The sequence below is a fragment of the Beta vulgaris genome, chromosome 3, assembly GCF_026745355.1.
Source record: "Beta vulgaris subsp. vulgaris cultivar EL10 chromosome 3, EL10.2, whole genome shotgun sequence".
NCBI classification, from domain to species: domain Eukaryota; kingdom Viridiplantae; phylum Streptophyta; class Magnoliopsida; order Caryophyllales; family Amaranthaceae; genus Beta; species Beta vulgaris.
This window is the reverse complement of record NC_079204.1, coordinates 6,243,846-6,267,418: the sequence shown is the minus strand read 5'-3', so window position 1 is coordinate 6,267,418 and position 23,573 is coordinate 6,243,846. Positions and strand designations below refer to the sequence as shown.

The following is a 23,573-nucleotide window of genomic DNA, read 5'->3' as shown; positions in this document are numbered from 1 at the left end:
AGGAGGCATTCCATGGTGTTCGGAGCTTGAACCCCGGGAAAGTCCAAGAGCGTGTATTATAACCTTCAATTTTGGTTGTTTTTGAAACATTTGTATATTATCCTAGACTGACCATATTTTCTCATGGAACGTTCCTAGAAAAGCCGAAGTGACTTGTAACGTTGCGCGGATGCTTGGCACCATTAGTGGTGCCTCGAAAAGTTTTTAAATACCCCAATTTGTTCATCTCTCGTGAAATCTAAAATTGCCTCGAAATGAACGTAAAGGTATCCACGTATTCTTTTTAAGCCACATGATGATAATAATGATAATACTATTATTATTATTATTATTATTATTATTATTATTATTATTATTATTAGAATTAGAATTGAGATAAATAAAACTGAACTGACATGAAACAAGCTAAACTCAATTGCATTAAAACTTCCCCAAACCAATTTAGGGGTAAAGTGATAAGATTTTGATAGAGTGAGGTCCACAGGGAAGAGAGTTGTCTCAGTTATTTGTAGAAAAACTTCCTCCACTACCGTTCAATTTCTTGGAAAATTCTCCATTCACTTATTTTTGACAGGAAATTTCTCCAAATTTATTTGTTACTTTCTCCAATTACACAACATTCCAAATTTCCAAACCCCTTTATTCCACGGTCCACCTCTTTGCCGTATAAGAGACTCCTTTGTTATTGACTTTGTGAATCCAATTTTGACTAGAAAAGGGACAATCCAGTTATTATACCAATCTCCAAGGGTTAATATCGTCATAATTGAATAATAAATGCGCGGCAATCCCCCACTCTCTCTACTCATTGAACAAGTTTTTCAGAGAAACACAACTCAACCGAAGAGAGAGAAACTTGAGTTCACTTTCATCGCCGAAATCAACGGTCCATATTTATTCTCTTCAATATCCGACGGCTTACAATCATATTCTTCTCGTCGGCCGCCATTAGAGAGAGAAAGCCAGATCTTTCTTCAAAGAAGAGAGAGAAAACGAGATTTTTATTTCTTCTATATATAGAAAGATTATTAGCGAGGAAATTTGAAGATTTTTGCCAGAAATCAATTGATAGCTTCGCAGTGGAGGTTTTTGTGGTTTTTTGGGGGTGAAATTGGAAAGAGAAGAAAATTATAGGTATTTGAAAACCCTAAGTTTTTACGCTTTTTAATCAGTGTTATTCGAATTCATTGAAGATCGTCAAAATTGAAATTATATTCCGTCGACAGCAGATTTTACCTTACCAGATCATGTTTCCGTTGGTTGAATGAATTAGAATAATTTGTTAGGGATTTATCTGTTGAAATTTGATACCAGCTTTTGTTTGGAAAGATGATGAATCTACATGATTTGAGTAAGTTTCTGCAAGAAGAAGATGAGAAAGATGAATTTTATAAGATGCGTTTCGAAATTGGCGGCGAAGAAGTATCTTTAATAACAATTTGGAAGAGTGGTTTTATTATCTGTCCACATTTATTGTATGATTTTGAGCAAGAAATCAGCAGCATCTCTTTCAAAGTGGAAGATCAGATCAGTCAACTACTTAGTAAAATTAGTGTTTATGAACTTTCAGTTGCCATAAATTGCCAAATCACGAGACTTACGATGCCGAAACCTTTATTTCATTGTGGATCATGTTATCCGTGATTTATGTGATTGGATGATCTGTAAATCGAGTTTTACTTGGAAGTCCAAGGTGATGCTTTTATTGAACTGATTTAGGTGATTTGATGCTTTCAACTGAATTTGGAGATGCTTTTTTAGAATGCTTTGTATCATTTGGGCCTTTACCGACATCGTAACGATACACATCCTTGGCTGGCCTTGAATATGAGAGATGAATCTGCTATAGTTTGTGTTTGTCTTGGTTTGAAATTCAGACTTTTAGATATGAGTCTTTTATTAGGGACAAAACTCCTGTTGAGCTGTTGGACCCCTACATGATTGGAGTGACAACGCAATTTCGCAACTATCCTGTTTATGCCATATGATATTTATTTGTTTTTGTTATTACTTGGGGGGTTGATCCACAGATTCCATGATCTTGTGGAATCTGATTGAGATGTTAAAGCTTCAATTTGTACCTATGGAAATATCACGCTGGCCTGAAACCTGGCTAACACAATGTGCCCCAAGGTAAATGCTGTGATGGCATACACTTGTCGTCTTGCTGAGTGCTATTGGGCTTTGATTGTTGTGGAGCTTGCTATTATGTCGTTTTGTACAGCTATTATTGCTTTCACTGAAATATCATCCAATGGTATTGATCAATCTTGTTATCTTGGTAGGTAATATATTGGAGGATCCACGGTAGCTGTATCATTGTAACCTGTTTTCAGTGCTCAACTTAACTGTGAGTTAGTTTCTGCCTTATATAGGTTTATTGCATTGGTCATCTAGTCTGTTCATGTGTGGATGAGTTTGCTCTTTCTTGTGGTTGATAGTTACTTTTACACAAGTTTATTATTGATAATATGCGAAGGCTATCACATTTTGATGTTAGATATTTTGGAGAGTCTGCAATGTAGATAGCTTATTGATAATGATGACTAAACTATATTCACTTGGAATTGAGGCTGTAGTTGTGGTGGGGAGGAAGAGTATGACTTATGAATTACATGTGTTGTAGAGGCTCTAATAAGTGGTGCCTCTTCCCTTTACCCCTGCAGATTTGGTCTGGGCTTTCGCTTGTTTGGAAAGCGCTTTGTCAAAGCATGACCACAGATTGCCTTGAACTTACAAGTTTTATTGATCCCAGCTTGACGTGGAAGACAATTTCTAAAGGCAGGAACACATCGAGGCGCTCAAGAAGGTCAGTTTCAAAGAACATGAAAATGGGCCAAGAGCAGGAGAAAAGGAGCTCGGAACGATCAAGTAGTTTGCAATATTCAGAGTCTGAGAAGGTTTGTAGGATTATTACCTTTTGGTTGTTCTTACAATTTGTGAAGCATTCACTCTTCTTACTCCTTTCACTGCATATTCTGAATACTTATTGCTAATTGAAGTTACTGTTGATTCCACAGGCTAATATTAGTATTCATGGGCAGCGTTTTGCTGGCAACATGGAACAAATACCTATTAAGAAGAGGAGGCTTTTCTGCAAATCTCCTTCTCCCCCCCTGCAATCTCCTAATCGCCAAGAAGAGTCTGATAGGCTTGTTAGTGGCCAATGCACTTCAGATCAGCGTACTTGCTCTAATATTACCACGGAGAGTCAAGATATGCAATCTTATTTCTCTAATGGATCAATATCCAAAAATTCCAATTCTGATGGTAACATTGACAAGAATAGTGTGAAGTCCTCAACTGAAATGAGTGTTTCAGGAGAGGATTTCTCAGGTATCTCCATACTTGCTGCTGCGGCCTGTAGTGATCGATTAGATTACTCCACCAATGATGTCGTAAAGAGTCAAGTTCAGGGGGATGATATCTTTACTATCTTAGATAGGGGGCAACATGAGTCATTTGCATCTGCATCCGAAGTGAAGGAAGGCATTACAAGCTCTAAATCATCTGACTTACTTGGAAAGGACGCTGAAGTTAAAGGACTTTTCATGGTCAGTTTGCTAAAAGATAGTGTTCAAGCTGTTAGTGTGAACAATGAAGCTGATGATGCTGGGATGAGTCCGATAAAGGAGTTTCAAAATGTGGAGCAAAATGAGGCAGTTGCCTCTACATCTGTTCATAGAGAAATTGTTGAATGCCTATTACCCAACTCGCTCAGAAGTGATGTAGATGCTAGTAAAGAATTTCCTGCTGATTTGCCAAATGGAGGTGCTAATAAAACATCAGAGAATTCTGGTGCAAAATGTGATAATCGGTTGCACTGGGATTTGAATACTGTGATGGATGAGTGGGGTAATCCTCTTGATGATACATGTTTTCATTCTGGTACCCCATTAGTGGAAGCTGCACCAGTAAATGCTAGGGGTTCAAAATATGTTGTGGAAGGCTCAGAGGGAAAGAGATATGAGATCCAGAAGTTAAAGGATGTGGAAGATCTGGAAGCAAAGAGATCTAAATCTACTGAGGGTGGTGATAAATTTACTTGTGAAGCTAAAGTCTGTGCAGGGCCTGATAGTGGGGCGTTCCAAGATGATGCTGATTCGACTAGTGGTATTCTTACATTCGGCAGGACGGGACAACGCTCAGAAGTGTCTTCTGGCTTTGTTACAAGCATCTTAAAGGATAAATTTTCTCCTTCCAATGTTAGTAATCATGTGTCAGAATCCTTAGTGTGTGGCACAAATTCTGAAATCCAGTTAGAGATGGTTAATGAAGATGGTGATATTGATCATTCCCTCTCTTTAGGGTCAAAAGGCACCAAAACAACAGCATCTGAAGAGACTATTAATATAGCAGGTATTGAAAATATAAGTGAAGTGGCCAAAGAAGCTTTTTGTGCTGCTATGCAAAATATTCAGTCTGAGGACCGTGAAATTTGTTTCTTTCTAGCATCAGCTTCAGGGAAGGCTTTTTCAATGGTCAGAGATGCTGACTGCAAACATGTTGAGGACATCACAGTAAGGAATGATTTACATGTAAATGATAATAGAGTGGCAGATGTTACTTGCGGTCCAACAACAAGCAGTAATTGCGAAATTCCAGCCTTAGGCGGATCAGAGTCAGAGAAGGTTTCCTGCGAGGTCAATGATTTGAGCTGTAAGGATCCTGAACAATACGAGGATTTCAGTGTCCAACCATTAGAATATCGTTCTTCCATGGCAGAGTTGGAAGCTCCCAGTGTCTCCATTTGCGTAAGCAAAATTGAGGATATGGTTACAACCTCAATGAATATGGATAATGATCAAGCCATGTGTAGAGTGATTGCAAAAGAAATTGAAGAAAACCATACTGTCACAGATACCTCTGAAAGTGATCTTCTGAAAGATCATGAATCTGAAACTCTTATGCCTAAAATGTTGGATCATCGTGTTAGTGCTAATGCATGCATCGAACCAACCAATCGCCATCTTGCTGTGAAGTCTTTGGGTGGCGGTTGTGGTTCACATGTTTCTTATGATGTTTCAAGTCAAGTGACTAAAAATGCTGGAACTGTTAATGGGAAGGAGGGAGGTTATGATTCTCATTTGGAAGATGGAGAATTAAGAGAATCACATTGCTGGGTGGATAATGAAGGTGAGGATGAGGAAACTGAACACGTGGACTATGATTCTGATAATAAGGAAGGAATTGTCTTTTATGAAGCTGCTAATGATTCTGTTCAATTGTCAGGAGAAGATCTGGTTGGAGAGTGTGAACCGGATATTTGTCGTTCTGATAACTTTAGCTCTGTTGATGATCAGCCAAATCTTGATAAGATTGTTGAAGAAAACTGCTCTCTGCAGGTCCAAGGTTGCTTATCCTCTGTAGATGCTACAGAAGCAGAGTGTACGAAGAGGGAAATTTCGACATTGAAGGCATGTTCAGGTGAAAATAATTCTGACAAAATCGAGATAGATCGCAAGGATTGTAGGTCTAGTATAGAAATTGATAGTATAGGAATTGATTTTGATAAAGATCCTGCACGCAATGCCAGTGGTAACTCTTCAAGTGGAAGGCATTTGCAGTTTTCAGATAGAAGACGTTTTGATTCTATGAGAAGAAGCAGGTAATATTCCCTTTTCTGTTACCGTTTATTTTAAATTCATGTTTGGTTAATATTTTTGATAATTGTATGTATGCGTTGAACTGAGGTGTGAGCCTAATGTATCAGATCCATCAACTTCGATTCTATGCATCATACTGATGCTCCAGATGAAATTTTGAATAGGAGCCAACGGCCTTTGATGCGAATGGGTCAGTTTGGTGGTCGTTCTTGGAACCCCGAAATGAAAAGCATAGTCGCTAATGCTGACTCAGAAGGTGATGGTGATAGAATTTTCAGAACATCAGGTGATACTTCACCATTTAGAGGTCGCAGGCCCCGGATCATCGACACCTCTCGAAGTGGCGACCATTTTGTGAGAAGAGCATCACCAGTAGAGAGAGACAGTGATTATGGTATGGGATTGAGAAAGACGCGAGATATGAACCTGAATAATCCGAGGAGCAGGTTTGGCAGATTCAACGGAATAAATAGGGGTTTTAGGGAGGGATATCGCAGATCAGGCATCTATGAAGGTCCTAAGTCAGGTGGTGGCGGGCCCATGTTGAATCGTTTTTGCAAACAGGAGAGAAGCTTCTCTCCAGTTGGTGAAAGATTTCATAGATTGTCTAGATCTAGATCTAGAACTCGCTCACCGGATTTCAGGTCTGAAGCTAGAATGGGGAGGGGCAGGCCACCATATCAGCAAGCCAATCACGTAGCTGACCAAACAAGAGAAAGGAGATCACCTGTGAGGGTGTGCAATCAAAACCAAAGATATGGTGTTGTAGGTTCACCAGGAAGATTGAGGTCTGATGATTGCATAAAATCCTCAATGCACTCTATGAGGTTCCATGATACAACTACTACATCTGGTCGGGATCATGACTTTGGGGAGAATGATGACTGTCGGAGGAGACCTCTTCTCATGCGAAATAGGAGCTCTCGATCAAGGTCTCGAAGTTGCTCTCCTGATTTCAGGTCCGATGCTAGGATGGGGTCAATGAGGGTTCCCTACCAGCCATCGGCAGATCATATTAGAGACAGAAGGTCATCGCCGGTGAGAGTTTTCCGTCCAGAACAAAGGTTCGAAGTTGGGGCTTCACCTGTAAGATTAAGGTCTGATGAGTGCTTGAGACCCATGACTCGACCTCCAAGATCTCTTGATACAGCTCAGCCGAGAAGGGGGCATGAATATAATAACAATAATAATAGTATTCAGAATAACAGTAACAGGGATGAATACGTGAGGAAGCCTCGGAACATTTTTGAAAGGATTCATCCAATAAGACAATATGATGATGTAGAGGATGAAGATCCTGCACCTACTCAAAATTTTCGTAGGAACGAAAATTATGCAAGGGCTGGTGAGAGGAGGCCTATGGAGTTTAGGGAACCTAGAGAAGAAAGAGGTAATATAAGATACAATAATTCTGAGAGGATGTTTTATTCTGGCCCAAAGCAGCAGTTTGGAGGTATGAGAAATTATGGTGAGGATGGAGTTCCCAGGAGAGTACGGCCCTGATATTCTTTTCATCTTTATAGGTTATAATGTTAGTTGCTTTTCTCACTAGTCACTACACTATGTTCTTAGTTCGTTATATTCTCTTCTTAGTTTTTCATTTTTAGTCAGTTCATTTGTAACCGCTTTCAGGTGATAAATGACAATAATTTCAGCTGTTTCTATCTAGTGCAATTAGAGTTTATTACAGTTTTATGACGCATCCAAACCTTGCCTTTTTTTTATTATTATATTGCTGCTGAGCTGAATGTGAAATAAGGGGGGAAAAATGTACAAGAAAAAGGAACTCCAAATTAATTGACGAGTACTCCCTCTATTTCAAAATATAAGGTATTCACGTGTTACGAAAATTTGTTTTGACTATAAATATCTTTTAAATACGATAAATAAAAATTATACCGTTGGGAGTAATTAACGGTCAAAGTTCGACCTCGAATATCGTGCGTGTCTTATATTGTAAAACGGAAGGAGTATAATTGAAGATTTGTGATATGGAAAAATTATCAATTTATCTTACAAAAAATGTCTATTTATGTAGCTAACGAGGGTTTTGGTGTGTTCAAGAGCAAATTTTAGTTATATTTCTATGAGTTAAGAGCATCAACCTTCCATCGGTGTTTAATGTGCCTAAACGTCAATTAGTTTGTCAGACTTTTGTCTTAAAAATGCATTTGAAGCATTTAAATTAAGTAATGAAGTATTGGCTGAATGCCATCATCATAATTCAATAGGAGTATAAGAGATTTTACAGAGAAGACCAAAACAATAGACATCACTAATCACAATATAAAAGAAAGAACGAGATGGATAAAAAGCACACTATATGTATATGTTGATAATTCCAAAAAAAAAATATGTATACGTTGAAAGAAATGCTCCACAATCTGAATCACCAATTGAAGCTAAGATACTCGAAATGCAGGTTGGTTGCTTTACACCCTGAACATATCCTTGCAACATCATGTCTCAATCCCCTTGGTCCTGAAGCCATCACTCCCACATCTTCTCCTTTGCACTCTACCAATATTTCTGCCCAAATCCAAACAATACTTAACCATGAAAAAAAATTCCGAACTTATTTTTTCTTATGTATATGAAAAGGCTCTACTGGTCATTTAATGCGCTTACATTTTTCTTACTTCAATTAAAATAACACACATTATTATTTATTTATCAGATCGATTTCAATGAAATAAGTAACACCACCTTAAAACTTGTGCATATTCGTGATGACACCTATATAGTACGGGATGGAGGGAGGGACTAACTAAAATCGAATAGGATGAATGAACTAGTTAGGAGTTCCTTACTTCGAAGATCAGGTCTCCCTCCATAATGCACTTGAGTAGCTTGAACAAGAGACTGATAAGGAAGACTTTCAAGCTCCCCACCTCCACCATATAACCAAGATCCTGGAGAGCTGACTGGTGTTGGCACTTCCACATTCTTGACCTGTTTCTCTTCTGAAACACTTATTCTCTTCTTTTGATACACAAACACGATACTGCTAATGAAGATAATGCTAACGCACATAAGAAACATATCCCAACAAACCCAAATTGTGAAGTTATACTTCTTGTTGGTGTTTTGATCAATGGGGTAGATATGATATTGAGTTACTAAAACAAGTAGGACAAGAAAAAGGACAAAGGAAGACGCGATAATGAAGCAAAGGCAGAGCCAGCTGTTCGGTCCCAGAACTGGGGTGATGGGTGAGTCCAATGAGCTTGGCTTGAACCACTTGGTCTGAACTTGCAAATCTTGTATATTGTGTTCAGGTGCATGATCTTCTCGAGTCACGTATGCTTGAATTTCTAGTTGAATGTTTGAAAGATCAGCAACAGTGCTCTCAGCAGGAAGCAAAAGATCTAGCATTGTCAGATCAGCTGCGTGCTTGAAGGCACAGATAAGGAGAACCTTTGGGACTTGGCCTTTTTGGGTATTTGATTCATGTATAATCTCTCGAATTATCGATATATATGGGGTTATTCCACTGCCTCCACTGATCAACACCATAGTTTCATGCCTGGACAAATTAATAAAAGACATTGCCAATTAAAGTTCAAGATCAGTTTAAGTATTTTATTTGGTATATTTTGTACCACTGTCATAAGTCTCTTTTGGAAGTTGTATGCTATAAAGTATATGTTCTATAATTAATCTCAAATTAGTCATACGTATACTAGACAGTTATGTTAATTAATTCGAAAAATTCACAACCAAATACTAGTGAATACTTGATTTCGGTTTTCAAAAAACTGTAAAATGTATTAGTTTTATTAGTTGAGTTAAAATTAACCACTCTACTTACTTGATGAAGCTTGTAGAAGCTGGTCCATATGGTCCTTCAACAGAGACTTCAAGCCTGTCTAGAGAAGAAGATGAAAGTTCTTTGTATAACTTGGTTGTCCAGCTCCCTCCGGTCTTAAAGACAATACTTAGCTTATCAGGATCCATGTTATCATTTGAGCTCACAGTAAAAGGGTGCCACTGTAACGTTGAGATTTTAGGCACGCTCACAAATAAGTTGCTAGCAACATTGTAACGTACATCTGAAAAGAAACACCAAAAAAAATAAAAATTGTTAGTCGAGTTTTGTCTCTTAGAGAGAAACAACTTCCCAAAGTTCTACCAACTAATTGGTCGACATCTGTACTACCTCTATAATAACTATCCTATTTTAGAACCTCTAATTTTATTGCCCCGACTTGATTTTCTTCTATAATCTTAGTCAATTAAAGGCCTTATTCTTTTCAACTTTAAGAAAATACTCCATAGTAAAAATATTTCTTCTATTCACAACTAAAGGCTCTCCACTACCAAGGATGTCTTGGCTTAGTGGTTAAGATTAAGGTACTGTGAAAGATAGGTCACAGGTTCGAATCCCCCCTCCCCTTCTTTGTACTTTGTACCGCCTTCGTGGCTCATATGGATAAAAAAAAAAGGCTCTCCACTTCTTCTATACACCCTATTCTGTATTAAGCTAAAACTAATTTTCCTGATTATGGAAACAACTTTTTACAGTGATTATGCGCGCGCACACAGACACACACCTCGGCTCTTGGAGAAAGTCATCTCCACAGTCCCACCAGGAAGAACACGAACTGAGATGAGTCTTGCACGAGAGCGCGACTGTAAGAATCTTAAGTATCGATCAAGCGTGAAGAGGAAAATTCCAGGAAGAAGCTGCATCGTCCAGGCAACTCCTATGTGCACCACGTAGAAGAAGGTGGCTAGAGCGTATAGTTGGTGGGTGTAGAAGAAGACTTCGAATGACTTTCTTCTAGTGTATGCAAAGCTTGTTATCCACATTGCTATCAAGAAAACCCATGATATTTCTCCTGCTACATTTGATACATGAGTTTTACTCCAATCAAGCATCTGCATTACTCAAAAACTATGTATTAATATTATCAATTATGTACTAATAAATAACTATAGTACGTGAAGATTTTGGAAGTTGAGAGGTTGTATAAATGTGCTTAAAAGTTACAAAATTACATAAAATGATAAAATGGTTTAATTTCATTGTATCAAACAGATCACCCATTATCAATTATCACTAGTTATTAGGCCCGGGCTATGCTCCGGGTAAGAAAAAAATTCATTTATTAATATAATACTTTATGATAATAATAACACTAAGTACAACTTAGCCTAGTGGTTAAAACTTTAGTATATGTATTTGATGTCTCAAGATCAAACCCTGTACTATGCAATTTTTTAATTTTGTTTATTGTACATAGATTACATGAACAAAAACTCCCTAGGAAGAGCGCCACGTGGCACAGTTTCTTGTTTTCGCACGCCTTTTAATATATTTGTATAGATATTCATATATTGAGATTACGGGATAAATGTAGTTATCTTGCAATCTTCTTTACCTGTATTTCTCTTATGTAAAGTTATCACCCCGATATCAGTACACGTGATCCGACCAATTGATTCTAATTCAAAACTTCAATTTATTTGTACATTGAACTTGTTTGAACAACTTATTGACAAGCTTATCATCGTATTTCCTATTATTTATAAGTTGAAAAGAACAAAGCCTTAGTTCTTCTTGAGATACGTGTGTCAGGAAGTAGTAGTCATGATCAAGAAACTTCTGAATTCACTAATTTCTTTTAAATGTTGAAACGTTTTCAGTTTTAAGACCAATATTTACAATTTTGATCGATCATATTCCTAAGCTAATAGTAATATACATATTATGTTATGTGATCTTGTTGGATTCGTCCCTATCTATATATTTAAATATCATATTATATAATTTTTTTATTAATAAATAATTAAAGATAACATAAGCATAGGATACACTGAAAAAAAAACAAGCACTGCAATTTAAAGAAATGAAAGGAGTATGTCATAAAATTCCTATATCCAATACTTCCATATATTAATGTTAATTGATGCTCCAAAAATTATTCTAGTTAATTCCTAGCAATAAGTTATTGGGTGGTTTTAGATACTTAGCATGTGTTCATTAGCTTCTTTTTATGGGGAATAGTTTTGGGTCATATCCTCCACTACCTAGTCACGTTCCTTGTTATTAAGATACTTTTTTTGTCGGATGCTTTAGCCTATAGTAATTGTGCCTAGCTATTGTGGTTGGTTTAGAAAGGGTAATGCTACATCTACCCGGTGGGTAGTTAACCCACTAGAAATAGAATATTAAAAAACTATTAAAACGGATAAGTTGGATTCCACTATTTATTTATTTCTATTGGGTAAATAAAGTTTTTTCCGTTTAGAAATTACCTCATAGAGTTGCTTAACTATAGCCCAATAGATGATGAATCCAGCACTGTGTAATGCAGAAGTTATCATGACAACTTGGCCAATCCATATATGATACTTGATGCTTGACTCAGATGTAAGACCAAACAAAGGCAAAATTGATGATAATCTTGTTACAGGGAAGAATACAAAAGCCCAGGATATGTTTGATGCATAACCAAGTCTCAGTGACACAGTCCGGAAATCAACTTGCCACCTGGGAATACAAAACCAGGTTAACACAAATCGTTTCAATGCATATACAACATTTTAGGCAATTAACAGGAGTAAAATGATGTCTTGGCCTAGTGGTTAAGATTGAGGTGCTGTGAACAATAGGTCACAGGTTTGAATTCCCCCTCCCCTTCTTTATACTTTGTACCGCCTTCGTGTCTCATATGGATAAAAAAACATGAGTAAAATTATGAGAGTTTTAGTGTAACTACAATTACAAAAAAAGGTTTGCAAGAAGTTTGATACATACTTTTTTTGATGCTCGCGGCCATGCCCCATGAATGGATGCTTAACACTGACATAATAGTAATGACCAAAATGCCAACAAACAAGCGCAATCCCCATGATCAAGAACACGAGCTCCATTGCTGTAACCACCCCTAGAGGTCCAATTACTAGAAGAGGACGTCTCATCATTGCTAGATAATGCTTCTGAGGTGAACTGCTTGTACTGTCAAATTACAAAATTATTCAACACTATATATATCAGTGCAGAAAAATATGTATACTTGACATTATCGTGTAAATTGATAACGGGTGCAAGTGTGCAACACAATTATTGTGCACCCACGGCTATTTTATGCTCATATGTTCATTTGGAGCTCTCTCAATATATACTAAATTTGCGCGTTTGTATACCTTAACTGAACAGTTAGATAATTAATTAAAAGATTGTTGTTAGATGTGTCACTACATTAATACACCTGGATTTATGACGAAATTTGTAAATACTAAATATAGTGTACATCACTGAGCATGGAACCATATAATGATTGAAAGAAATGAGAAAACCTTTTCAAGGAAGATTCTGTTTTGTTCTTCAAATGAAGGTAAATGCAGCCCAGAACTGTGATCAACATCACAGGAAATGTGAGGAAGAAAAGATTTACTCCTGCAAAGATATCAACCCTTTTATAACTTATAGTAAATACTATAACATAAATAAATAAGCATAAACTCTTAAGAAATTTATGTACTTCCAAATTATTAAAATTCTGATAAAAAATTAACCTTGTCCTCCAATGTATGTTGGATTGAACATTTCTGCTAACTTGGGAAGCCAATTATACTTAAATATTTCCATAGGCAACACAATCCAGACCACCATCCATCCAAGAAATATCAACATACATATTAACCTCAGCAATTCAAGGCTGCTCATCTTTTTTCTAATTATTGTAACTTTACAACTTTCACAATTTTTTTTGGAAGCAATTTTTTTTGGATACTTCCCTTTTCTATGGAGGTCAGAGATGTGGGAAATAGCTTCTTGCAATACATATATATATACATCAATAATATAAGTTATCTTTGTTGTACTTTCATCAGAAAATCTTGCACTTTATGCTAAGTAGAAAGGCATGATTCTTGCAGTTTGAGACTCCAATCATATAAATTAAAGAAAATTTCTCATTTTCAATGCTTAATTAATAATTATGATAACTTAATACATAGTTGCTAAGTCAATAACAAATGGGCTCAATATACTTCCTCCATTAAAGGATGCAACATCTTTACTTACATGTATGCAAACACGTAACTTTAACCATCAATATCTTTAATTTTCTATTAATTAAATTGTAGAAAGTTGATATTTTGAAATTATATAAGGCAAATCCAACAATTTGTTACATATAAGTATTATATTGTTATTAGACATAGATTCGTGGTTAAAATGTTGTAACCTTTAAAAACGAGAGGAAGCTAAGTATATGATAGCTTCGCCTTTAGTTGTTGTGACACTTTGACTTTAGCAACATCACATATGTTACACACAAAGAAACATTAAAATGTAAATTATTATTTAATTTGTCTTTCTCTATATGTATATATACTTCCTCCGTTCTATAATAAGTGAAACATAGGGATTGGTCACAACATTTAATAAACATCACTTTCAAAAGCCAAAAAGTCATAAAATACCCTTTTCATTATCAAAAGGAGGAAGAGAAAAGAAACCACACAAATTTGTGATGGGATTCTTGTTATTTTATAACTTTATTTTTTCCATTTAAGGTATGTTTCACTTATTTTGAAACGTTCTAAAATAGTAAGTGTTTCACTTATTATGGAACGGAGGAAGTATATACAATTATATTTTTATAGACTCAGAATATATTTTTACAATTATATTTTGATCCAGCCTAAACCAAACTTATTCGAACTGAAAAGTCATCTTAAAATGCGACACAAAATGAAATTCGACATGAATAACCATTAGGAGTTAGGACCACAAAATGGAGTTAAGGGTACAAAGAGGACCCAAACTATTAGATTTTTCACCGTTTGGGACCTGATTTTTTTTTGTACACCGTTTGGGACCTAAAATGAGATTCTGAGCATAAATGTTAACCTTGGTTTAACTGTGGGCCCAGTTGACAATTAAAACCCCAAAAAGCTATCATTTGTTGTTTTTCCCAAAAAAAATTAAGAACTCAAGAACCCTAACCCAATTTTTTTTTCTCTCTTCCTCCGTTATTCTTTTTTTCCCAGATCTTCCTCATTTGTTCACCAATTTCTACCAAAATTTACCACAAATTCGCTTATTTATGTTTTTTTTCGAGTTAATGGGATCATTATTTTGTGGGTTTGAACCATATATGGTTTAATTTCATTTTTTTTTTGGAAAAAAAACATCTAAATCATTCAAATTGGAAGAAGAAGATGTTCAAACCCAAAAATCGAATTTTTCAGTTTGAATCTTAAGATGTTTCAAACCCAAAATTCGTTTTTTTTGGGTTTTAGCACAAGATATGTTCAATGTGGATGAATCTCGAAGTTGGTCTTCGTCGTATGGTCTCTCTTTTCACTCTTGAACTCTCTTTTTCTTGTGGATTTTTTTTTGGATTTGTTGTATTGTTCGAATTTTTATGGGTATGTTTGATTTTTGTGGTTTGATTTTGTTGTGATTTTTGTTGGGGTTGTTCTTATTTTCCAGTTGGAATTGTTCAGATTTTTTTGGGTTTTCTTTCGAATTGTTTTGATTTTTTTGTTTGAATTGTTTTTATTTTTGGGTCGTATGGTTTTGTATTGTTGTTCGAATTCTTTAGATCTTCAAGAATGGAGCAATAAATTCGAATTTTTCTAATGGGCTTGTGATAAATGTGAATTTGGCAAATGGGGTTTTTCATTTTCATTCAGAAAACTAAAAAAAAAAAGGATCTAATTAGTCTTGTTCATTTGGGATTTTAATTATCATTTTTTTTGAAGCTTTGGAGAAGATGAGAATGGAGATTGAACTTTTAATGGAGTTTATTTTTTGTGGTGTTCTTGTACTTTTTGGATATTAAGTATTATTTATTTTATCTTAATTGTTTTCTTTTTGTGTTTATTTGTTTTTATAGCTGTATTTCAGAAACTAAAAGTTCCATAAATTCCAACGGTTACTTTTTAATTTAAATTTTGCTTTTTTTTTTGGTCTAGTTAACCTCAGTTCAGTTAACGTTGAGTTAACTTGCCGGATTCTTGTCATCAGGTCCCAAAAGGTGAAAAAAAATAGTTGTACGTCATGAATGGTGAAAAACCTGATAGTTTGGGTCCTCTTTATACTCTTAACTCCCACAAAATGGTTTTAGTACATCTATAGAATAATTTACGTTGACATTTCAAGTATAGGAGAATTTTTTTTGACAAGATTGTATTGTTGATGATGTGAGACCTAAATGTAGCATAGACCAAGTATTTTTTACTTTAAAATACAATCTCCATTGATGCTAGTACAGTTGACTTATGCCTTCCAATCTCCTATAGATGCTAGTACACAGTTGACTTGTGCGCTCTCAACTGCTTCTGTACCATAGTGTACTACACATAACAAGGTGTAGTACAACACATAACACATATATAGGTGTAGGAGAAAGTCTTGGTAACCAACTGTTTGAGTCCAAAAAAGACTCAAACACTCAAAAAGTTACACAATAGTACCATTATAATTTGGTATTGGTATTACATTGTTATCAGGATTGGTACCAAGCAACCTTACTTTGGTATCAAAATTTTCGGACAATGGTACCAATCTAACCTAGCATTGGTACCAAACAACACGCGCGTAAAATTTCCAAGGCTTAAAATGACCAAATTGCCCCCGTTTGAGTCCCCTAAGAGACTCAAACGGTTGGTTGCCTAGACAAACTCATAGGTGTAGTGGTAGTACTACACATATATAGAGCAATATCCTGGACTACTTAGAATTTAGAAATGATGTTATTAAGAAAATGACCCACTATCATTATTGACTAGTTTAAGCTTCTCAAGATCATGTATATATTGACTCAGTTTATTAGTATATACGGCCATTGGCCTTTTGAAAAGTGTAAATTATGAAACATCAGTTGGCTAACAACAAAAAAAATCTTTCTTTTTATATTTAGAAAAAAAAGTTTAAAGAAAAAAAGGAGTAGAAAGGTTATCAATTTCTTGAGAAGGCGGTACAAAGTACAAAGAAGGGGGGGGGGGGATTCGAACCTGTGATCTATCGTTCACAGCACCTCAATCTTAACCACTAGGCCAAAATCCTTGGTACTTCTGCAGGATGTGTGATAGTGAGAAGTGACAAACTGTAACTGTTACTATACATCATGCTGGAAAATTGAAAAAGAATTACCTCAATAAAGTAAGTTTAATATACACATGAAGAAGATACACTTCAAATGAGTGAGGTGCATCTCTGGAAAATCATTGTGTTGTTTGGTGTAAAAAGCTTTATATTGAGACTTAAACATAGCATAATTTTTTTATTAATACACAACTAAAATATTAATGGTCAAAGATATGTATTATAGGCCGTGCAAAAAGAAGTATACGTTGTTTGCTTCATTCAAAGGTGTGACGATTGTCGACTTCTCGAACATAGAGGTTAAGAGTACCCTAATAGCAAAAAATCCAAATCACTTGTATGATCAATTCATACTTGATTCAAAGCCCTCCTGCAGTTTGGTACATAAATTTTTTGATTTCAAATCTTGGCCACACATGATTGATTTCACATGCTTTATTTCAATTCTGCAATAAAATCATGCCATTCAATTCCAACAGGTATTTGGGAATTAGTGAGATGGGGGTACAGCATCATTTTCAGAAAAAGTTGGCAAGTTTTCAATTGAAGAATTATAGTAGATCGACAATGAACTTGAAAAGACAAATTTAATTAGAAATTTGAAGTTATGATCACTTATGAAATCGAAATACAAGAACTAATTTTCACCACTAAAAAGAAAAACTCAGTACAAGAACTGATTCAAAGATTGTTGAAGAGATTTACAAGTTCCTTTACCCATCTATCCCCACAAAACTATTCAAAATATCACCAGCTTCTACTACTTGAGTTCAACGTTAGTCACCACCAGCAACGTGAGGAGCGAAGGCTTCTACATCTACCACCTTCTTCTACGAGTGCTTCCAACATCAGCAAAGGATTGGTGGAGCAGGTGTCAGAGGTAGTGATGGTGGTGGAGAGTGAGGGAGTGTAGACAGGTTAAAGAAACTGTGCTTTTTTTGCAAGGGTTTGAGGTTTCAAATTTTTTACGAGTGGGATCTGGGAAGGCATTTGTTGGGCTTATTTTGAAAGGTCATGGATTTGAGCCGAATCATCCAAAATGGCAATTGGGACAAATCAGGAATCAGAATCCAAATCTTCATTCCCATGCCTACCATAAATTAAATTCATGCTCCAATGCTACCAACTTCACCAGCAATTCAGCACTGTACGATAATATACTCAGAGAATATATTAGAATCCTGACTTTACATCTGTTTAAGGACTGTTAAACCAACACCAATAGCAACAAAAGTTGCTATAGTTATGCCAAAAATGCCAGCTAGAATTCCGGGTATAATCAGATCATCCCAGCCTTTGGATGTCGCCATTCCAGAAGCTGTTGTAGGGCCTCCAATATTGGCGTTGGAAGCCAAAAGCAGCAGCTTCAGATCAAAGCCAAACAGCTTCCCTAAACCAAAAATGACGACCATATGGACCGTAACTTGTACAAATGCAAACAGAAATATACTTGGTGCGGTGCTGATAACGCTCCAGACATTGCCGCTTGCACCAATCACAACGAAGAATACCTTTAAACAAAAAATCAGGTCCACTCTTATACAACTACCACTTGCGAAAAGATAAAGAGATCAAAAAAGTGTGAACTACAAATCAGAAGAGAGTGAGTTTTGAAGTAATATTTAGAAGATAGTTGCTTTCAGATAGATATCCTAATGTGAATATAGTATACGGTCAAATGATATATGGAGACCAATAAACTAGAAGAAAGGTCGGGTTCTTTTTACCTGCATTAAAACTGAAGACATAACCTCTGCAGAAGGCGCAAGGTAATTGAACACTAGGGGAAAGGCAGTAGCTAGAACTACCACTATTCCTGTAGCTATAGGAATGGTGCATCCTCGGATTCCAAACAATTTCGTGATGAGGACAGCACCGCTACATATAGCAAAAGATACAGCAATAGCAGTTGCAGAAGATAGTGTGTGGAGTTGAATCTGAGTCTTACTCTCTGAAGTCACTTGAACATCTGTTCAGAAAATCAGAACCTGTCAAATGTATCATCAATTTGTTTTTAAAGTATCAATAAATTGTAGGCATAAAATAATCACTTCTCTCTAAGGGGCAGTGATATTAATCTATTTAATTCTGGATTTAAAACGAACCCGGACCCGGAGAAGTCCGAAAAATACCCCCGAATCTATCAAAATTAAAGGCTATAATCTACGTTTCAAGCTATGTTGCTCAGACTCGGGTACCCATGTCCGACACGGATACGTGTCCAAGTGTCCGACTCGGCTATTTTTTGAAATTTTTTATATTTTTTAGCCCAAAACAAAGTGTCCAAGTGTCCCACCCATGTCCGAGTGTCGAGGATCCGACACGGGTACTTGAGGTGAAATGAAGAGTCCGAACAACATAGGTTTCAAGACATTCCCGGGACCCGACAACAGAGCCTGTGAGATGCATCCCAGACCATCGGAGGGCCTATTATGGCATCCGGAGCCATTTCAGGGTGAAGCGGGGATGGTGTAAAGCAAGCCAAGGAGAGGCATCAAACAAAGACACCAACACATATATATACCTATGTTTGATTTAGAGACCTCGGGAGGTGCTTTGGATGCTATTGCAAATAATACCATAAAGTAAACTGCACAAATGACATTATCTGCAGCTACTCCAGCAGCCACACTTGATGGAGAAATACCAAGAACCTCAGAAATTGCAATGTAATTGACAGCTGCAACACAAAGAATATCGTGGAAATCAATACCAAAAGATGACAAGATTTTGTTTTAAAGCATAGTATTAGCAAAGATACCTAGCCTTTTTGTTAACCAAAATTTTAAAGCTCCACTTCAGTAAATAAATAGAAGATAATATCTCTATAAATACGAGAGCATATATCATCTGCTAATGCAACCTAGCTGAAAGGTTAAGCTTGTATGTGCAAGTCCCGAAATAAATATTTACGAGCTGCACTTTTCTAGCACACATTGCTAAGTCAAGCAAAACTCAACGCTGTCATACTAGCTTTACTATTTTGACTTGCACCCCTAATCTCCCACACGCACAGTGAAAAAGATCAGCTGTATGAAGAGCAGGGAGGAAAAGCGGAGTCCAAATTTACCTAGAGAACCAAATTCAAAAGATTAGTTTCACTTTCTGGAGAAGATCAGCTCCAAATAGTGGGATCGCGAAGAGGAACAAAGCCATCTTAAATTTTACCTTATAGCCTAAAAAGATGATTCCAAAGAAGAGAACTTCACAGAACAAAAGCAAAAGAAATCACTTCTACACCAAAGCTACAAGTTTGAAAATGGTGATTATAAAAGAGCATGAAATGCTATTTCTTTTGTAAAATCACTGGTAATGAATTCAAAATGCTATCCGAGATATGCTGGCTTCTTTAGTGTCAAACTTGTATGTTCATCTGATACAAGTAATCTGGATAAGGAATGCGTCATAATATGCAAAAGAAGAAATAAAGTTGGTGAACATACATCAATGGGACGAAACTTTAAAGTTTCGGGAAAAAAAAAATTAAATATAAAGCAACTTGCAAGAAGTGTTTCACAAAGCTTACATCCACCAATGTAACTTCCCATAAGTGCAGTAGCAATTTTCCAACTATCAGCACCAAGTGATCGCATGGGAACTACAAAAAACGCAACGACCGTCCCGATCACTGTAGCCACTGCAAAATATAGAAGCAAAGCAAGTATTTTAGAGGGCAAGACCGCAAGAGAATACACTGAGATGCTTATTGACTATAATTTGCACAGCACGCTCAAATAATATATAAAGGAAAACATAATTTGCCTTCACTTCTTTCATCCTTTTATGGTTTTTTTCAGCAACTTAACAGAACAACCAACCACACTAAATATGTTTGAAGACAGGTACAAAGATCTGCTGCATAAGACAGTGCAAAACCATATCTTCTCAGTCAAATGACAAACAGCTTTACTTCGCTACCTTGCCAGTTTTTTATTACAATAATTCAAGTCAAAAACATAGGCTTACTAATTAAAAAATAATAATTGTTTCAAGCAAAAAACAAAAAAAATGACACTTCTCTTGTCTTCCTCTTTAGTAGGATATATAGTCTGGCAACTTATTAGCAACACTATTTCACTATTGAACGGAAAATATAAGAGAGGTTACATGTTTCCACACACGCTCTGACAACAGTCTTAACTCTTGTCTCATCAAATCATTCACATAGATATACCCACTTTCTTAAAAAGTGGGCATAACCAAATATAACTATAGCTCATTGGATGCACCATCAATCATCCGAAAATTCTATTAAGCATATTATATTGAAATTCTCTATAATCATTCAATAAAAGTAGAAATTCATATGCAAAATAGTACCACCTGATCCAAGCAAGAATGCCAAAAGTAACTGGCCAGTTGACTGAATAAGCTGACGCATATTAGCTCTAAACAAGAGCAAAGGAACAGTTAAGGGTAGCAAGTAACACCGTGGAATATGCTGGTGCTTCATAAGGAATAATCCTTAGATTACTCGCTGCTAGGCCGATCAAAATGCTCACAAGTGCAGAACTGACCATGCTCCCAATCTTTGTCTTCGCTGACCTTGAATCCCCAAAATACTTAATTGCCTCCATTTGACAGCATTGAAACATAGTTGCAGCAAGAAACAACTTTAATTACCTTTCTGTTAAAAGAATGCTTCTTAGTAACAATGTTTGTCAAAGCTGACTCAAGATTTCTTTTGTTAGAAGCTCCTTTTTCGTTTAATTTCCCAAACAACATTCCATGACCAGCAAGAGGGAGGAATACCCAATAGGATTATGGAATTTAATATATGTTTATAAGTACTGTTTTCTGTTGGATATCATTAGGACCTTACAATGTGCCAACTCTAATTTATATGACCCAATGTGGCAATGTTTGGTATGATATCCTAGCATAACTACTGAAAATTAGTTCATTCAAAAAGAACGAAATGCAGCCTATATTATCCTATATTCATTGTTCGTCCACTTTCTTTGACTGTCTACCAAGTTTGATAAAGATGCAAGGCCCATAGAGAGACAGAGTGCCAGGCTGCCAGCATTCATTCAATTCCACCATTGCTCTAAAGGTTTCTACTTTTTGTCAGCACTTCCGATTTCCAACAGATCAAAAAGAGATAAATTTTGAGGCATATTAAGCTTCATTTCCTATATAAAACTTGGCAATGAAGACTTAAAACAGTCCCACATTTGTACTCAAGTCTAAGTAACATAGAGTAGAAGTGACCACAATTTTTCATCATAAAATTGAACTCTTGACCTCTTCATTACACTATCACAACCACTAGTCCACTATACACTTCTAGAAGTTCATCCCTGTACTTTTGAGATACACTCCCCTCTGTCTCGCATTTTTAAATTAAATTTTTCATTTTAAGATGTACCACATTTAAACTAACACAAATTCTCTGAACCTCTATACTCTTTTTTTCTAAAATTGAGACTCACAAGTCACACCTTCAAACTTTCTTACCAGTTACCTCTATACTTTTTCACTCTCCTCGATCTCTATGCAATAACAGACAAGTTCATCCTCCCGAATCTCTAATTTGTAAGCAATACGTACATAAAATACGATAAATCATGCATTGTTCAATGCCACAAAATAGTATACTATTCTGTTCTAAAATACTTCCTACACTTGGCTTCGGTTCAATAGTTTCCAAATATTACCATCATTACTTTTCTTGGCATGGATTTTCACTCTCACTCACTTCTTAACATAAAGGGGGCTTTTCTCCTTCTTTATTATCTATATACTACATTTTCTTATCAACGTATGAGCTCCTACAAACATTTGATAACAAAATGTACGATTTTGTCATGCAATTTCCACCTGATACTATACTAAACAAAATGTACACTTTTGTAACAGATTAACAAAACCCTAATATTAATTAAACAATATAAATGGAATAGCTTTATCAGAGATAAAATTTGGAATAAAAATGATTACCAAAGTCCGAAAGCTGCGGTGGAGAGAAGAGCAGACCATAAACCCCAGTGATCGTTGGGTGAAATAATAGGGCAATTGAATTTCAATTGCGATTTTACTTTTAGGGATTTCCGCAAATTAAGATTAGTAGTGAAGAGAGTAGTTTTACAAGTGCGAAATTGGAGTTTTGAGGATGAGAGAACTGAATTAGGGAGGATGAGTGTTGGAGATGGAGGTTTGAAGAGAGAGAATGCAGATAATCTGATGCTGCTGGTGAGAGACGCCATTGATTATTTGATTTGAAGATTTGATGTTGAGAGCAGGATACAATTTAGGTACTACTGTTGTCGGTCGAGATAATGGTTTGTAAGTGGTAAACTGTAAACCTTCCTATTGGGGTGGGGGGAGCATCCTAGTTCGCACCATCTAAATTGCCCCATCATGCCACCAAATAAATTATTTACGGTTTTTTCACCAAATACCTCCGACAAATCAAAAAAATTCACCATATACCCTCAATATTTCAGAAATGCACCGTATATCCTTGAGTTTTCGAAAACGCGCACCAGATACCCTTTTGCCTAACTGTCGTTAACCCATACAGTTAGCTTTATTTACAATTTTGCCATCATTAACCCTAATCCTAATTAAACCTAACCTAATCTAACCCTAATCCTAATTAAACCTAACCTAATCTAACCCTAATCCTACCCCTAAACCCTCCCCCTTACCCTAACCCTACCCCTTGGCAGCCCCAACCCCCACCCCCTCCCCTCCACCACCCCAGCCTCTACCCCTCTCTCTCCCCCACCGTCGATGTTTGGCCGGCCTCCCCCACCCCCACCGCACCGTCGCTGCGCGTGCCGGCCACCCCCTCCTCTCCCTGTGCGTCTGTTCGCCACCCCTCACCCTCCCTCTTCGTTCTGCGCCGGAGTCCCCCACCCCCTCTTCGTCCTGCGCCAGAGTCCCCCCCACCC

The 23,573-nt window shown here is 36.5% G+C and overlaps 3 protein-coding genes across 11 annotated transcripts; 1 reads left to right on the top strand and 2 right to left on the bottom strand.

The window, feature by feature from the left end:
* The first annotated feature begins 797 nt into the window (after nt 1-797).
* LOC104888388 (uncharacterized) lies at nt 798-7,274 on the top strand. 9 transcript variants are annotated; one of them, XM_048640934.2, is made up of 6 exons: nt 798-1,134; nt 2,286-2,350; nt 2,667-2,900; nt 3,021-5,136; nt 5,233-5,608; nt 5,714-7,274. In XM_048640934.2, the coding sequence occupies exons 3-6, from the start codon at nt 2,712-2,714 to the stop codon at nt 7,107-7,109; spliced, it is 4,077 nt and encodes a 1,358-aa protein (XP_048496891.1). In that variant the 5' UTR covers nt 798-1,134; nt 2,286-2,350; nt 2,667-2,711; the 3' UTR covers nt 7,110-7,274. The 9 variants fall into 9 exon arrangements, with proteins under 9 accessions (XP_048496891.1, XP_010671649.1, XP_048496890.1 ...); XM_010673347.4 differs by having other exon boundaries at nt 2,756-2,900; nt 3,021-5,608; XM_048640933.2 differs by having other exon boundaries at nt 3,021-5,608; nt 5,771-7,274.
* Nucleotides 7,275-7,791: 517 nt separating this feature from the next.
* Nucleotides 7,792-13,347, bottom strand: LOC104888387 (ferric reduction oxidase 4). Its single transcript, XM_010673341.2, has 8 exons — nt 13,131-13,347; nt 12,912-13,011; nt 12,370-12,570; nt 11,868-12,102; nt 10,160-10,487; nt 9,418-9,658; nt 8,417-9,132; nt 7,792-8,135 (listed from the first exon to the last, which is right to left on the bottom strand). The coding sequence occupies exons 1-8, from the start codon at nt 13,279-13,281 to the stop codon at nt 7,996-7,998; spliced, it is 2,112 nt and encodes a 703-aa protein (XP_010671643.1). The 5' UTR covers nt 13,282-13,347; the 3' UTR covers nt 7,792-7,995.
* A 3,895-nt stretch (nt 13,348-17,242) lies between these two features.
* LOC104888386 (uncharacterized) lies at nt 17,243-23,000 on the bottom strand. Its single transcript, XM_010673340.4, is given in 7 exon segments — nt 17,243-18,185; nt 18,402-18,643; nt 19,199-19,354; nt 20,201-20,311; nt 20,998-21,101; nt 21,103-21,219; nt 22,618-23,000. Coding segments are annotated over 7 exon segments (1,320 nt in total). The 5' UTR covers nt 22,884-23,000; the 3' UTR covers nt 17,243-17,861.
* Nucleotides 23,001-23,573: the final 573 nt, after the last annotated feature.